At 42.2% G+C, this 18,159-nt stretch overlaps 1 protein-coding gene across 1 annotated transcript in view; it reads left to right on the top strand.

The window, feature by feature from the left end:
- Positions 1 to 5,738: 5,738 nt before the first annotated feature.
- Positions 5,739 to 18,159, top strand: part of LOC132833764 (claudin-16-like) — a 32,352-nt gene continuing 19,931 nt past the window's right edge. Inside the window, exons 1-2 of the mRNA XM_060852297.1 lie at positions 5,739 to 5,864; positions 15,444 to 15,546. Of these exons, the coding sequence (XP_060708280.1) occupies positions 5,751 to 5,864; positions 15,444 to 15,546 (217 nt within the window). The 5' untranslated portion in view covers positions 5,739 to 5,750. The remainder of the gene's footprint in view (positions 5,865 to 15,443; positions 15,547 to 18,159) is intronic.

Here is an 18,159-nt window from a genome sequence, read left to right as displayed (position 1 = left end):
CTCCATTAACTCCAACCTTAAACGTGGATATTTATTAGCAGGAATGACAAAAAAGAATACCACATGGGTCCTCTTCCCTCATGTTATATTTAAAACTCACACTCTTGGGTTTAAAACTCTCTATGATTTCACCATATCTTCATCTATACAATAATTTCAGCTGTGAGACCCATCTCATTAGTTCCTCTGATTCCAATCTTAAATGTGGAGTCACACATAGAAGGGTACCAAGCATTTGGTATGCTTGCTTTTATTGGTCAGTGCATTAAGTATAAAAGTTGGGAGGTCATGTTGCAGCTGTACAGGTCATTGGTTTGTCCACTTTTGAATACTGCATTCAAGTCTGGTGTCCCTGCTATAGGAAAGATGTTGTTCAATTTGAAAGGGTACAAAAGAGATTTACAAGGATGTTGCTAGTGTTGGAGGGATTGAACTATAAGGAGAGGTTGAATAGGCTGGGACTATTTTCTTTGTAGTGTTGGAAGCTGAGGGGTGACCTTGTAGAGGTTTATAAAATCATGAGGACAATGGATAGGGTAAATAGCCAAGGTCTTTTTCCTAGGGGTGAGGGAGTCCAGAACGAGAGGGCATAAGTTTAAGGTGAGAGGGGAAAGATACAAAAGGGACCTAAGGGGCAACGTTTTCATGCAGAAGCTGGTGCATGTACAGAATGAGCTACTGGAGGAAGTGGTGGAGGCTGGTATAATTACACCATTTAAAAGGCATCTGGATGAGTATATGAATAGGAAGTGTTTAAAGGGATTTAGACTTTATATATCCCTTTAATGGTAAATGGGACTAGATAAACTTAGAGTATCTGGTCAGCATGGACGAGTTGGACTAGAGGGTCTGTTTCTGTGCTGTACATCTCAAATCTCTATGATTCTAGGAGGCCATTCAGCCCATCATGCCTCTGCCAGCTATCCACTTTGTTCCACTTCCCTCCCCATTCCCTACATCTTGTACATAGATCCTCTCTATCAGAAAAGCCAATTCTTTCTAAAACCTTTCCCATCCCCAGTTTTGAGACCATTACAGCATTTGTAAAATGCCTATCCACAAAAAGCAGTTCAAATCAAATTTTACCAATTGCTGTTCCTTCAGTGTACTCTTAATCACTAGCAAAGTGATGTAAGGTGTTGTTAACACTGTGATGAAGCAGCACATGTTCAGCAATAGCCTGTTTACTCATGTTCTACCCAGGCCACCTCATTTCAGACATCATCCAAACAAGCAAAAAGGAACTGACTTTCACAGATGAAATGGGACTGACTACCCTTGGCATCAAGATAGCATTTCACCAAATAGAATCAAAGAATCACAGAATCCCTATGGTGTGGAAGCAGGCCATTCAGCCCATCAAGTCCACACTGACCCTCCAAAGAGCATCTCACCCAGACCCACCCCTACCTCTTCCATATCCCTGTAACCCTTCACTCCCATGGCTAATCCACCAAGCTTGTACATCCCTGGGCACAATGGGAAATTTAGGATATGGCCTTGAGGAGCCCTAGTAAAACTGAAGTGAGTGAGAATCGTGGGGAAATCTCCTGACTGGTTAAAGCCATACCTAACACAAAGCATTAGGGTTGTTGGTGATTTGCTTAGAGAACTTTTCCAGACCTAAACCTCTTCAACGCCTTCAGCATAAAGTTCATCCATTGCTTACAGGACATATTTTAGTCTGGCATATTCTAGAACCAACTTGACAGTGGAGTATACAAGATCTGGTATCATGCAATACGTTAGGCTTAATACATCATATCCTAGAGAAGGTGCCTCTAGATAGCAGTGGCCATAATATGATTGAATCTTACATTCAGTTTAGAACAGCGAGGAGTGGGTCCAAGACTATATGTAGTATTCACATAAGGGCAATTATGAGTCTATGAAAGCACAAAGCTGGCTAAAGTGAATTAGCAAACTGGGTTAATGAATAAAACAGAAACTGTTGAAGAAACTCATTAGATCTGGTCACATCTGTGAGGAGATAACAATGTTAACGTTTGGAGTCCAGGGCATCTGATGAAGAAAATACTGTTTTCTTCCCACAGTGTGGTAATATCTGTGGACTTTATGCAGCAATGTCTATCTTTGTTTCAGATCTCCGGTATCCATAGTTCTTTGTTTTATTTCGGTTAAAGAATAGGTCAATAGAGATGTAATGACAGACATTTAAGGGAATATTTAAGAATAGACAGGATAGATGCATTGCAAATCAGCAACAGAATTCCAAGCGATGGACCCTTTACCCATTGAAAGTTGAAAGACACATCAACTTTAAAGAGGAAAGGTATAATCATGGAAAGTCAGATGCTATATCAGAAGATTAGACAGAATATAATAAAAAAAGGTATTATTTTCAAAATGAGGGAAAAATTAGAGCACGGGAGAAAGCTAACCAGAAACATGAATACTGCTAGACAGAATTTCTATAAATATTTTAAAAAGAAGAGTAAATGAAGTGAATGTTGATTTTATCAAAAGTGTGTCTGGAGAATTGATAAAGGCAAATGCAGAGATGGCAGTTGAAGTGAACAGTTCCTCTGCATCGTTCCTCACAATAGAGGGATACTAGTGATATCCCAGAGCAACAATCATTCAGGAATTGGAAGGGAGGGAGCAATTCAAGAAAGTTATAATCACCAGAAAAGTGCAATGGAACAACTTGTTGGAGCTGCAGGCTGACAGGTGTTCAGGTCCTGATGAATTTCATCCTAACATCTAAAAGAAGTGACTTGTGAAATTCATTTTAATCTACCAAAACTTCACAGGTCCAGGAAAGGTCTACTAGTGTAAAAGATTACAGATGTCTTTACTCAAAAAGTGAGGTAGATAGAAAGCCAGAAACCACAGGCTGGCTTAATTACATTAAAGTAAATTTTGGAGGAATGACAGCATGACACTTAGATAAGTTCAGACAGAATCAGCATGGTTTTGTGAAATAGAAATCATGTTTAACCTATCCATTGGAGCTCTTTGAGAAAGTAACACATAATCTAGATAAAGGAGAACTGATGGATACACTGTTCTTAGATTTCCATAAGAGATTTGATAAAATGCCACATCAAAGGTTATTGAGAAAAGTGCTCTCATGGTGTAGCGGGTAGAGTATTGGTCTGGATCAAACGTTGACTGGCTAACAGGAAGCAGAGACTGGGGCTTTTCCAGTTTGGCAAGATGTTATGAATGATACGCCACTGGGATTGGTGCTGGGACCTCAACGATCCAGAATTTATATAAATGACTTAGATGAAGAAATGGAAGGTATGGTTGCCAAGTTGGTTGATAATACAAAGATAGGAAGGGAAGAAAAGTTTAAAGCGGACAAAGGGAAACTACAAAACAATATACACAAGTTAAGTGAGTGGGGGGGGGGAAGAAACTGGCAAATGGAGCATAATTGCAATACTGTCCATTTTGAAAAGAAGAAGAATAAGGAAACATAAGGTGGACCTGTGCCCCATCAACTGCAGCAGACCACCCCAAGCTCCCCACTCTCTCAGTTTGGAGTAGACAACAAGCTTGGTCTTGCCAGTGATGGCCATATCCCATGGTGCCAGAAGAGACTAATCTGCAAGTGATACAAAAATGAAAAATCTCGAAGGCCGCTCACCTCAATAGAACCACATTAGAGTGAACCACAAATGACTTTATTGTGAACTCCTCACTCACAAGCAGGTTTTGGATGAGCTGCCTAATGAGTGGATTGGGAAATGACCTCTATGGATGTTGCATATATGGATGGACAGAAGTCATTCAATTAAAATCCCTGATCAGCCTCCGTTAGCTAAGGTCAGATATCATAGTACTGAAGGTGATTTGTTTTCCTGGGAAAATTGACTGATTGTCAGTTGGGATAATGAGCAGTGTCAGTAATTGGCTGGATGTGACTAGTGGAGCCCCAGTGGGCTGTGTGTTGGAGCCTCATCTATTCACCATATTATCTAATGAGTTGAGGGTGGGGTGTCACATAATCAAGTTTGCCAATGGCACAACTGCACCTACACTTATAAACAGAGTAGATGTTCAGATTAAATTACAAGAGAAATGAGTAAATTATGTAAATGCATTTCACAGCCGGCACGAATGAGGACGTTCACTTTGGATTAAAAGGAAAGATTACAACATTTTCAAAAATGGTGAAAAGCCAGAAACAATCAAGGTCCAATGAGGTTTAGAGTGAAAGCATCTCATCAGGTGCATGTGTCATGCAGCAATCTGGAATATTTTGCACACTGAAGTAAACAGGCAATTCACAAGCAAGCTGGAATAGAGGTGGCTGGATGGAACGAACAGGGAGGGGGATTGGGAAGCAATCGTTGTGGGCTGGGCATCAAACTTCAAGTAGGTAAAGACAATGACAGCAGATGCTGGAAACCAGATTCTGGATCAGTGGTGCTGGAAGAGCACAGCAGTTCAGGCAGCATCCAACAAGCAGCGAAATCGACGCTTCGGGCAAAAGCCCTTCATCAGGAATTGCTCAAGACAGAATGCAGAGCCTACAGCTGACCTGTTGATCGTGGAATACCTACCTCTTTCTATTGCATACTGTTTCTGCTGCATGCGGCCTGTTTTATAGCTTTACCAGGTTAACTGGTGCTGCTCCTTGCACTCTTCATTAAAACATAGAATCCCTACAATGTGGAAGCAGGGCATTTGGCCCATCAAGTCCACACCAACCCTCCAAAAAGCATCACAAGCTGACCTAATGCTGCCCCTACATTATCCCTGTAACCCTGCATTTCCCATGGCTAATCCACCTAGCCTGCTCTCCCGGACACTTTGGACAATTTCCCATGGCCAATCCACCTAAGCTGCACATCCTTGGACCATGGGAGGAGACTAGAGTACCCAAAGGAAGCCCACGCAGAGAGGGAGAATGTGTAAACTCCACACAGTCAAGAATGCTGGAATTGAATCCAGTTCCTTGGCACTGTGAGGCAGCAGTGCCAACCAATGAGCCATCATGCCACCCCATTGAGCTCTTTGCTAGATGATAATGATAGGTGATATGCTAGGCCACGAGGGTACAGGTTGTGACTGAACAACATTCTGCAGCTGCTGATGGCCAGCAGAGCCAATGTGTGTGCAACTGAGTCTGTGGCTGTTGCTGATGGGGTTGGTGTGCCCATACAACAGTGGATGAGGCCTCAATGTCCCACTGGCACTGAATCCCAGATGAGCAGTGCAGGAATGAGCTACCAGGAGTTGTCCTTGCTCCTGAAGACATAACTAATTAAATAACTGGGTGGGGAGGGGACAGAACTGGCAAAAATAAGGAAATACTTCTGGGAGTGAATTGAAGAGTTAAATGTTACATTTTATGACCACAACGCTGCTGTAATAGGTGAAAACTAACACCTTACTAAAGAGAACATAAATATTCAAGTAAGAGGGAAATAGGTGAGGGGCTGCCTGGATTTTTCCAGCTCCAACCAGCCGTCAAGTCAAAATTTCCGGTCGCCCATTTGATTTTTATGGGTCTGTGAACACAGAGAGCTCAGAATAATTAGATTCTGTGGTTGTGGAAGTGACTGATTATTTACAATGACTCCTGAGTGTGTCGAGTGGAGGTAATGTTTGAGCAAACGTTTCCTTTCAAGTTATATTTTCCAAAAGAAAAGATTATTTTTTTCTTTTGTAAATTCAAGTGGCTTTTCGTTTTGTTTGCGAATCCATTTCACCTTTGTTGTTAAATTCTGACACTGAACATTCTTTCCTCGCAAGTGCCTCAGCTTAAGGTGAAGATGATTTTCGTGCTGCAAATTATGTCCTTCACTTTGGCCTTTGTGTCTACGTTCTTCTTGATTGTGGCTACCTGGACAGATTGTTGGATGGTGAATGCTGATGATAGTTTGGAGGTAAGCAAGTGATGACTGGCTTTGGGAAAAAAAAATCCCGTTGTCTTTTCCAGCAAAACTCCACAAACTCCTTTACGTTAAACGCCAGGTTCTGTGCTATTGGCATTCTAAAATTGTGGTTTAATTTGATTGCATTTGGAACCGCTCTCCTTTCTGTCACACTGCTGAGTGTTACAAAGTTAAAAGGTTCAACTGCTTCTCCAGAGCTACACAAGATAGGCTGGAGTCTGCACTGCCAGTACTGAGTGCTGTGTTGTCAAAGATACTGTGTCTTAGTGTGCTGTTAAAGGCAAAGCTCCCACTGCCCTCTCAGAATGAAATCACGTATTTCATTGCCTGCTTGTGGGATCTTGTTATGCAGAAGTGACCCCCCCCCCACCCCCCCAATTCTGGCTGTGACTGCACCAAAGTAATAAACAGGCTGGAAAGCGTCTTGGGACATGTTGAGGTTGGGTATGACAAAAGCAAATTCGTTTTATTTTAGATGCAATGTATTGGCAATGGCAATGATGTGGAAAGTGGTGGATAAGTGAGGATAGTTCCTGGTGGTCCTCCTCTGCATCAACCTTGTGGAAAAACTCAATGCTCTGTTGCTGTCATACAATTGTGATTGTTCCCTCTCATTCAGATTCACAAATCAAACCCTGTGGCTTCTGTTTAGTTGGAATGTGATCATCACTGTGCTCTGTTAAGGAGGGTTATTGTTGGAACTCTGTGGAAGTTACATAAACAAAACCACTGTATATGAGTGAACAAATAACTCTGTAAAGTGATGTGTGGGATCTGGGCCTGTTTCTAGTGTTTTTGGAGTTGGGAGGATGTTGGTGCATTATACAATTCCACCTGCCTTCATTAGGCCCATTCCTGAATGGAATTCCATCCGTTAGAATGGCAGACTCCAGAACTGCATGCTGCATTTGAGGATTTGACTGAATTCTACTTCTTTATCAACACAAATTGCAAATCAGGAGCCTTGGTCACCAGGATGGGAGTTGCAAAGTATTCTGCTCAACTCAGTGCAGAGCACCCTGAGGATTGGCTGGGAGCATGAGATTTAAAAAGACAATCTTACACTTGCAGCGCAGAGAGTGAAAAGATCAGAATTGGACTTCAACAGTTAGCACACTAATGTTTTTGCATTTAGAAACCTGGAAGAACGTGATTGACCCTTGCAGAATGGTCTGTTTACGGCTTAAGAAGCTGGCACATGCCAGAGGCACTGAATGGCCTTTATTTGTTCCTAACATATGTTCTGATGATGGCGCAAGTTGTACTTATTGTGTAACACTTGCCCTTTGTCATAAAACTATGCTAAAATGTTGGACTAATGGGCTATAGGTTGGCACAATGCCAGACCGACCTCCATTAACACATCCTGGTTAAGGGGTGTTGTGATGGCACATCTTGCTAAAGCCCAGTGATCCAGGCAGTGGGATTTGGAGAAGTTTGTAGTTCTAACTCCCTGCCTCTTTTCCGTGGCTATGTATATGCCCATCTGTCCTTGGTGAGGGAGCATGCCATGTCCACCAGAGACAGGTGGGCATCGGGGTGCTGGGGTGCATTATCTCCCCTCCCCAACATTATTTTGAGTTAGACCCTCTCTTGCTTCCTCCCTTTTATTGATTTCTGTCCCTGTTACACTGCACACAGGGGACAATATCTGCAATTTGTTGACTGCATGCTTTAGTTCAATTACTGGTGAATTCATTTAAAAATAAATGAGCTGGGTCCTACTCCAGTGAGGAATTGGCTTCCGGACAGAGAATGGATCCAGCAGGGAAAGGTAGGAACTGGTGTTTGTGCTAAACTTTAGATTTGGCATAAAATCTTTGTAAATCTCTGAAAGTCTTTTTGCTGCCTATGGATATCAGACTGTTAAATACATCCAGCTCATTAGTAGAAGTTGAGGGGCAAGTGTTCCATCAATACTCTCAACTGCATATGACTGGAAGAGAAGCCTGGGGAGAATTCATGAAAGGAGGAAACAAGAAACTCAAATCTCTCAAGAATCCAGCAAGTCTGAGTAGAGGCTGGTGTGGACCTGCTGAACCACATAGACATCTAGATCAGCCATTTCCAATCAATTCAGAGTTAGTTGATCTTTAAAAAAATTATGGACATGAACATCAATGGCAAGACCTGTATTCATTGTCCCAGACTACCTTTGAGAAAGAGGTCACCATTGGACCATTGCAGTCCATTGGTGTATATGTACACATGCATTGCTGTGAGCTAAGGAGCTTCAAGCCTCATTTAGCCTTTCTGTAGCCATTCCATCCAAATGAATGGTTTTTTGGGCCCTTTCAGAGGGCAAGCCTGAGCCAACACCTTGCTCTGTGCCTGGACTCACACGTAGGCCAGACTAGGTAAGATTTCTTTCCATGAGCTACATGACCAGGGTTCAATTCCCGACTCAGGCGACTGACTGTGTGGAGTTTGCACGTTCTCCCCGTGTCTGCGTGGGTTTCCTCCGGGTGCTCCGGTTTCCTCCCACAGTCCAAAGATGTGCGGGTCAGGTGAATTGGCCATGCTAAATTGCCCGTAGTGTTAGGTAAGGGGTAAATGTAGGGGTATGGGTGGGTTGCGCTTCGGCGGGTCGGTGTGTACTTGTTGGGCCGAAGGGCCTGTTTCCACACTGTAAGTAATCTAATCTAATCTAATCTAATCTAATCTAATCTAATGAACCAGATGCTTCTTTTCTTTCACAACAATCCAATAATTTCAGAATCATCATTCCTGAGGCTAGCATTTTATTCCATGGTTATTAATTATTTTAATTTAACTGGCCCCAGCTACTGCAGTGGAATTCCCTGGCCAGGAATTGGGAATGCTACCTCAGCAATACAGTCTCTCCACTGTGCTAACCTCTCCCAATCAGGCCTCAGAACTCTGACGATACAAATGAGTCTGGGTTGCTGCTCTTGTTGAGTAGTGATTCCTGGTGGCAGGTTTTATCATCTGACACCCCCCCCCCCCCCCCCCAACCCTCACCCCTCCTGTTGAAGAGCTTTGCTGGCAGATCGTTGAAGCTTTAGGAATGGCTACTTGGCCAGGTGGATCCCAGTGGGACATGACATTGGTGTAGCTTGCAGACTTCAATGAAGGGGGAAAGGAAGAAAAGAAGGGGGAGGAATGTCTAAAAGAAATGGGACAGTGCAGTAATGTGGTGCACAAATGTGAATGTGAATTCGGAGCCTCTCCTGCAGGAAGAGGTCAAACAATCTGCAGTTTGAGCAGTAACAAGGAAACAAGCCATTTGGCCCAACAAATCCCTACCAGTGGTGAGCCTGACCTCAGTGGGGGGCAAGTTCCTGGAGGGAATCCTGAGGGACAGGATGTACATGTATTTGGAAAGGCAAGGACTGATTAGGGATAGTCAACATGGTTTTGTGAATGTGAAATCATGTCTCACAAACTTGATTGAGTTTTTTGAAGAAGTAACAAAGAAGATTGATGAGGGCAGAACAATAGATGTGATCTATATGGACTTCAGTAAGGTGTTCGACAAGGTTCCTAATGGGAGACTGATTAGCAAAGTTAGATCTCAAGGAATACAAGGAGAACTAGCCATTTGGATACAGAACTGACTCAAAGGTAGAAGACAGAGGGTAGTGGTGGAGGGTTGTTTTTCATACTGGAGGTCTGTGGCCAGTGGAGTGCCACAAGGATCGGTCTACTTTTGTCATTTACATAAATGATTTGGATGTGAGTATAAGAGGTACAGTTAGTAAGTTTGCAGATTACACCAAAATTGGAGGTTGTAGTGGACAGCGAAGAGGGTTACCTCAGATTACAACAGGATCTGGACCAGATGGGCCAATGGGCTGAGAAGTGGCAGGTGGAGTTTAATTCAGATAATTGTGAGGTGCTGCATTTTGGGAAAGCAAATCTTAGCAGGACTTATACACTTAATGGTAAGGTCCTAGGGAGTGTTGCTGAACAAAGAGACCGTGGAGTGCAGGTTCATAGCTCCTTGAAAGTGGAGTCGCAGGTAGATAGGATAGTGAAGAAGGCGTTTGGTATGCTTTCCTTTATTGATCAGAGTGTTGAGTACAGGAGTTGGGAGGTCATAATGCGGCTGTACAGGACATTGGTCAGGCCAATGTTGGAATATTGCGTGCAATTCTAGTCTCCTTCCTATCGGAAAGATGTTGTGAAACTTGAAAGGGTTCAGAAAAGATTTACAAGGATGTTGCCAGGGTTGGAGGATTTGAGCTATAGGGAGAGGCTGAACAGGCTGGGGCTGTTTTCCCTGGAGTGTTGGAGGCTGAGGAGTGACCTTATAGAGATTTACAAAATTATGAGAGGCATGGATAGGATAAATAGACAAAGTCTTTTCCCTGGGGTGGGAGAGTCCAGAACTAGAGAGCATAGGTTTAGGGTGAGAGGGGAAAGATATAAAAGAGACCTAAGGGGCAACTTTTTCATGCAGAGGGTGGTATGTGTATGGAATGAGCTGCCAGAGGAAATGGTGGAGGCTGGTACAATTACAACATTTAAGAGGCATTTGGATGGGTATTTGAATAGGAAGGGTTTGGAGGGATATGGGCCAGGTGCTGGCAGGTGGGACCAGATTGGGTTGGGATATCTGGTCGGCATGGACAGGTTGGACCGAAGGGTGTGTTTCCATGCTGTACATCTCTATGACTCTATGATTCTATGACTACAATGGGCATATATAATCCGTCAACATACTGGCAGCTCCTCGGGAATGACAGCCTTCTTGATTAGCTAGTTTTGACCTCATGCTCTGCGACAAGCCCTGATGGAATTGATTGTTGCTCCTGCCTCTGGAAATCCACTCGCGTCAAATGACCAGCTTTACTCAACTTGGTGAATGTGAACATCCAGAATGTCCCTCTTCCCTGGGCTACACCCTTTAGCCTCGTCATATTCTTATCTTCTAAACTCTTTGGATGTGTGGTTACAGTTCTGAACTCTTTAGAGTATTGTAATACCTTTAATTACAAGCACCTTGGGATATTTTCTCCATGCTAAAGCTGCTATGTCAAAGCAGGTTGTTGTTATTTAATAGAAAAGCAGCCTCTCTATTTCTAACACTCTTCAATGTTTCTGGTTTCCTTTACTTACTCCAGCATTTTTTCATTTTTCACATCTGCTTGCTTTTCTTTGTCTTTAGTTGGCTTTAGAGAGTTACAAGGTAGCCAGATGGAGCTGAAGAATGGACTTAGGAGATCTAGAAGCGGGGGGGGAATGGATGAAAAGGCTTTAGGGGGTAGGATTAAAGAAAACCCAAAGGCCTTCCACACTTACATGAGGAACAAGAGAATAACCAGAGTCAGGCCGATCAGAGATGGTGGAGGGAACCTGCGCCATGTTTCAGAGGAAGTGAAGGAAGTCCTGAATGAAAACTTTGCTTCAGTATTCATTACTGAGAGGGACCTTGATGTTTCTGAGGACAGTGTGAGACAAGCTGATATTCTAGAACAGGTTGATGTTAGGAAGGAAGGATGTGCTGAAAATTTTGAAAAACGTAAGCATAGATAAATCCTCTGAGGCAGACGGACATCCCCTAGGTTACTACAGGAAGCAAAGGAAGAGACTGTTGCACCTTTGGCGATGATCTTTGCGTCCTCACTGTCCACTGGAGTAGTGCCAGATGATTGGAGGGTGGCAAATGTTATTCCCTTGGTCAGCAAAGGGAATAGGGATAATCCTGGGAATTACAGACCAGTCTTATGTCAGTGGTTTCCTGATGAAGGGCTTATGCCCAAAATGTCGATTCGCCTGCTCCTGGAATGCTGCCTGACCTGCTGTGCTTTTCCAGCACCATACTCTCAACTTATGTCAGTGGTGGGCAAATTATTGGAGAGTTTTCTGAGAGACAGGATTTATGATTACTTGGAAAACCATAGTTTGATTAGAGATAATCAGCATGGTTTTGTGAGGGTTGGTCATGCGTCACAAACTTTGTTGAATTTTTTGAGGATGTGACAAAACACGTTGATGAAGGTAAAGCATTGGATGTGGCGTACATGGATTTTAGCAAGTTGTTTGATAAGGTTCCCCATGGTAGGCTCATTCAGAAAGCAAGGAGGCATGGGATACAGGGAAACCTGTCTGGCTGAACAAGGAATTGGCTGGCTCGTAGAAGACAGAGGGTGGTGGTTGATGCAAAGTATACAGCCTGGAGCTCGGTAACCAGTGATGTTCAGCAGGGATTGGTTCTGGGACCTCCATGTTTTGTGAATTTAATAAATGACTTGGATGAGAAAGTGAAAGAGAGGGTTAGTACGTTTGCTGATGCCACAAAGGTTGGTGAAGTAGTGGATAGTGTGGAGGGCTGTTGTAGGTTGCAAAGAGACATTGACAGGATACAGAACTGGGCTGATAAGTGGCGGGTGGAGTTCAACCTGGAAAAGTGTGAAGCCATTCACTTTGGAAGGTCAAATTTGAATACTGAACACAAGGTTAAAGGCAGGATTCTAGGCAGTGTGGAGGAACAGAGGGACTTTGGGGTCCATGTCCATACATCCCTCAAAATTGCCATCCAGGTGATAGGGTTGTTAAGAAGGCATATGGCGTGTTGGCTTTCATTTGCAGGATGATTGAGTTTAAGAGCTAAGAGATTATGCTGCAGCTCTATAGAGACCTGGTTAGACCATACCTGGAGTATTGTGTTCAATTCTGGTCACCTTATTATAGGAATGACATGGAAGCTTTAGAGAGGATGCAAAGGAGATTTACCAGGATGCTGCCTGGACTGGAGGGCATGTCTTATGAAGAATGGTTGTGGGAGGCTTTTCTCATTGGAACAAAGAAGAATGAGAGGTGACTTGATAGAGGTGTACAAGATGTTGAGAGGCATAGATAGTCAGAGACTATCCCAGGACAGAAATGACTATCACGAGGGGCCATAACTTTAAAGTAACTGGAGAAAGATTTAGGGCAGATGGTAAAAGTGGGTTTTTTACTCAGAGAGTGGTGGGCGAGTGGAATGCATTGTGAGCAGTGGTAGTAGAATCAGATACATTAGGGACATTTAAACAACTCTTGGATAGGTCCATGGAAGATAGTACAATGAAGGGTATGTAGGTGAGTCTGATCTTAGAGTAGGATAAAAGGCCTGCTCAACATTGAATGCTGAAGGGCCTGTACTCTGCTGTACTGTTCTACGTTCTAGTTCCTTCTTCTCTTTTTAAGGAATAGATATTTTCCAAGACACTGGAACATAGGAACAAAAGTTGGCCATTCAGCTCCTCAAGCTTCTTCTGTCATTCAATAAGATCATGTCTAATTTGCAGATTAATTCCATCTGAATGTTTCAGTTCTCTAGACTTTAATCCTTTGCTTACAAACAAAATCTGTTTTGGTTCTTAAATTTTCAATGGACCCCCCACCCCCAGCCACAATAGCTTTATCATAGTATGGAATCCCGACAGTGTGTAAAGAGGCCATTCAGCCCACTGAATCTGCACTGACCCTCCAAAGAATATCCCAAACCCCTTGCTCTATCCCTGTAATCTCATATTTCCCATGGTGAATCCACCTCGCCTGCACATCCTTGGAGACTATGGGTACTTCAGCGAAGCCAATCCACCTGATCTGCACATCTTTGGACTGTGGGAGGAAACCCACGCAGACACAGGGAGAATGTACAAACTCCACACAGCCAGTCACTTGAGGGCGGAATTGAACCCAGGTTCAATGGTACTGTGAAGCAGCAGTCCTAACCACCGAGACACCCTTCCTGGAAGAGATGTTCTAGATTTCCATTCCCTTTTGAATGAGGAAGTTTTTTCTGTTTTCACCTTGGGCAATCTGGCTCTGATTTAAGGTTATACTCCTGCGCTTTGAACTCCACCATCAGAGGTAATAGTTTCTGTCTAATTTTGCCATTGATTCCATTAATCACCTTAAGTAACCCAATTGCACCTTCATTTATCTGTCTCTAAATTTTGCATTATGCTCAGCAAATGAAAGCTCAGCAATTGAGCGAGTTGCTACTTGAACCTGGTTAAAAATCACACAACACCAGGTTATAGTCCAACAGGTTTATTTGGAAGCACAAGCTTTCAGAGAGTTGTTCCTACATCAGGTGGTTGTGGAGAATAAGGACATAAGACACAGAATTTATAGCAAAACATTACAGTGTCATGCAACTGAAATGACAAATTGAACAAAACTGGATTGTTATTAAGTCTTTCATATTTTAGAATGTTTTGATTCATTAATATGCAAATCCCAGAACTTCTTTTAAGTTACCTTCTCGAGATAACTTAAGGTTGTATAACAAAAGGTGACATCTCAGCTCAGACGATGCATTAAAAGTGTGAGGTTAGAGTCTGGCTGTATCCCAGTCTTGAGTCAGGCTGGTTCTATTTCTAAAGTGGAATTTATAAAATACTGCATGCATTGATTGCCTGCAGATTGTGCATTTTTTGAGCAAAATAGAAAGTATCTGCAAATATAATTCTGCAAATACAAAAGCATACGTGAATCTGATCGGTCCAAACCTTGAAGCACAAAAATATTTCAAACTTGAAAAGACTAGCTTCCGTTTAAAAAGTCACTGCAGTCTTCCCCAGAGCCCAGCAATACAGTACAGAAATAATACCTGTTAATGTTACACAACTTCCTTTAGAATGCATTGATATTGATCCATGGCAAATGGCAAAAGAACCAGAAAATAAACCTTTGCATATAAATATCTGAAGCGATTTCAACCTTGTTAGAATTTCACACATTGGTGTGGACTTACTGGCAGCACACGATATATAATTCTGTTCTAATCAATGAAATGAGTGCTATTGTGAACTGGGCTATTTTGAGCTAATCATTGCAAACATATTCTGACGGTGCTGACCAGGGGGATAATTGTTATTGCCATGGATCTGCTACTCTGTGCAATAAGAGAAATGTCTCTCTCTCCTCCCTAGTTCTCTGACTAAGTGCATAATGAGAACAAAAATAGGGGACTGTGTCAGGGATCATAGTAGTGTTGTGATAATTTCACAGGTTTAGTTACCCATAGCATCAGCCTGATTTGCTGGGACATGGGCACAAACTCACCAATTAATTAATAAAGTCAATGAACCCGAAATTGAAAGCTACCCTCAGCAATATTGCTCATGAAAATGTCTTCAATAAACATTAAAAAGAAACACATTTCATTCACTAATGCCCATTCAGGAAGGATATTTGCCATCCTCACCTGGTCTGGCTTACACATGACTCCAGACCCACAGCAATATGATCAGCTCTTAAATCCAACTCCCATTCCCCCAAGCGTCCTTCGATGTGGCTTCATAAGGGACACAGCTCAAGGGCAATTAGAATGTGCAACAAATTCTTATCAATGCACATATTCCATGAAGGCATAAAGAGAATAAGATGGAGTAACGAGAGTGTGAGGAAGTTCATGTAGAGCGTGAAGTCCAAGATTCTATATCGTGAACTGGATGTGAGTGTAGATGTGAGCAAACTGATCTCTTGGTAAGATGAGCTCATGCTCAAACTCACCCTGGGGCAGAGATGAGTGGTAAATAAACAGGATCACACTGACTGATAGAGATAGACAAAAATGATCCTAATTCTTTTTCTGGCTCCCATTCCCAGGTCAGTCAGAAATGCAGGGGTTTGTGGTGGGAGTGCGTTACAAACTCCATGGACGGAATCAGAACATGCGATCAATATGACTCCATATTAGCAGAACATCCACGTAAGTAGCTATAGAAGATCAAGTGCCTGCTGCAATGATCCAGCAGTTCATTGGCCAAAGTGCTGGAGAGGACTGGGCTGACCACATCAATATGAAATGTAATCAGTAACACTAACAGCCCTTGGATAAGGTGATGGCTCAATTAGAATTGTTCTTTGTGGAGTTATATAGTCTGTGAAAAATGGAACATGTTTCCATTAATGCGAAAGTCCTTCAGGTTGTGAAATAATCCAGGTACTGCATGTTTTCTTTGTCATAGCATCTTTAAGTCTCAGAAGGAGGCCTTTTGGCCTATTGCATCAATGGTGATCTCCATGGAGCAATTCTGTCAGTCCCATTCCCCTTTTCGATCCCTGTAGGATTTGTGAGTGACCATCCAATTTCTTGTTTCTGTTTTCATGACCCTCATGCGCAACCGGTTCCAGGATATTAGCACTTGCTGCAAAACAAATTTCTTTCACATCAACCTACTTGTAACTCTGTCACAAAACTCTTGAATCCTTATCCCCTAGTCTTTATGCAAAAGTGGTCATTGTGAATATTATTTCTTTGTCTATTTTGCTTCATGATGTCTTAGTCTTGTACATCTCTAACAAATTGAACACCAATCTAACATGATGACAGTTCTGTACCCAAAAGTACGATGGACATTTTAAAACTTTTAATTCCAAAGCATTTTTAGTTTTTAAAAGAGGACAGCTAAAGACAAAAAAAAGACACTCCAAATGTAATTTCAGTGCTCTCTTGCAATACTGGCAATAATGGTTTCCAACCTGGGTCCAATCACATGGCAGTAACTATGGTATGTGAGGGAAGCTTCGAACACCGAGAGAGACATAACAGGAAGTGATAACAAAGGGCTAATGCTCTTGCCCTTCTCAGCAGAAAGTCAACTCTTGCAAATATTCTATGTGTTTTGCTCTTCCAAGTCATGTAAAAATGGACTACAACACTGGCCTGTGTATGTAAGTGGAAGAAGGTATGCTGGTGAACCAAGGTTCCTGTATACTAACTTGAGTTCAAGAGCTAGTGTGCTCTGAAGGTCACAGATGAAGAGCCACCCATTTGTCACCCCTCCGTTACACGTAAAAGGACTCTCTTACTCTGACAGGCAAATGCAACTACTCAGCAAGCCAGCCAGAAGGAAACAGGACAAGAAAGACTTTTTTGCTCTGAATATTATTAATCAATTGCCATTGAATAAAACAACACAGGATGAAAGGATTTCAACTAACCTGCAAAAGCTAAAAATCCCCAAATCAACTGTTTAACTATCAAAGTTCCACCATCTGCTCTTCATACATGACAAGAAAGACCAATCTGCATATCTTTTAAATTTTGACCCACTTCTTATTTTTAGGATTAGTGAATGTGTATTGCATTTTTTTTCCTGCATTTAGTGACTAATAGAATTGTGCTTTTTTTAAACTCAAAAAGGTTTGGTTAAACTGCTCCTTTTAAGCATAAATTTATTTGGTTTGTTGAGAAAGGCATTGACAAGGGAAGGAGGGATTTTTTTTCAAATAAATCTTATTGTAACCCAACAAGGAGGTGGATGAGTAAAGAAGGAATGATCTATTTGGGGCTTTTGACAGACAAATCTAAAGAATCACAGCGGATAAGTTTTCACTTTGATACCAATTTTTTAAAAAAGTGAAGTGAAAACCACAAAAAGCTTTCTAGAGTTTGCATTATTAAAGATGTCTGCATTCAATGGTAGTGTGTTCCTAATAGAAATGGGGAAGTTACTTTGTTGATTTGAAAGTTCTGAAAGATTTGAAAGATTTAGTGAGGCAAATAGGATTAGAAATTCATCTATAAACTTGAAATTTTAAAAGGGACAGCATAACCTCGTTGTCTCTCCCGACCTCTCCCTCACCTTTAATGGTTTGTATTACCCTTCATGGGCTTTGCATAGGAATTAATCAGTTGGAAACATGGGTGATTTACTGGTGGTGGTTAATGGACAAATAAAATGCCATGGATAATTTGGCGATAGGAAAAATAAACCTTTCAGTTGTGCATAAGTGCACTTCAGAATACTAAAAAGGTTGCATAAATAAATAAGGGAGCAAATGTTTTACAGTTAAAAAGAGAGAGGAGTGGAAAGAGATAGAGAGAACAAGAGAGCTAAATGAAAAAGCGGGGAAAGTGGAAGGAGAGAATTTCAGAAAAAATGACAAAGGAGTTGGAGGTAATACAACTTGAGCAGGAAAACTACTATGTCCAATGCAGAGACCACTGGCTCAGGCTTGAGGGTAGATGCAACTCAGTTTGATCATCTGATTGAGCTGAAAATGTGTTGCTGGTCAAAGCACAGCAGGCCAGGCAGCATCTCAGGAATAGGGAATTCGACGTTTCGAACATAAGCCCTTCATCAGGATGCTGCCTGGCCTGCTGTGCTTTGACCAGCAACACATTTTCAGCTGTGATCTCCAGCATCTGCAGACCTCATTTTTTACTACTTGATCATCTGATTCCCAGCATGAGGAGGCAGAAGTAAAAAGCTTTGTTTCTTACTTTCAAATGGTAGCACATCAGCTAGTGGAGCCAGTTCAACAGTGGGCTCCTTATTGCTGCAGGGTAAGCTGTTGGGAAAAGTGCACAAAGTTT

This window comes from Hemiscyllium ocellatum, chromosome 37, assembly GCF_020745735.1.
Source record: "Hemiscyllium ocellatum isolate sHemOce1 chromosome 37, sHemOce1.pat.X.cur, whole genome shotgun sequence".
Lineage (NCBI taxonomy): Eukaryota > Metazoa > Chordata > Chondrichthyes > Orectolobiformes > Hemiscylliidae > Hemiscyllium > Hemiscyllium ocellatum.
The sequence above is the reverse complement of the archived record's forward strand: the minus strand, read 5'-3'. Positions and strand labels throughout refer to the sequence as shown.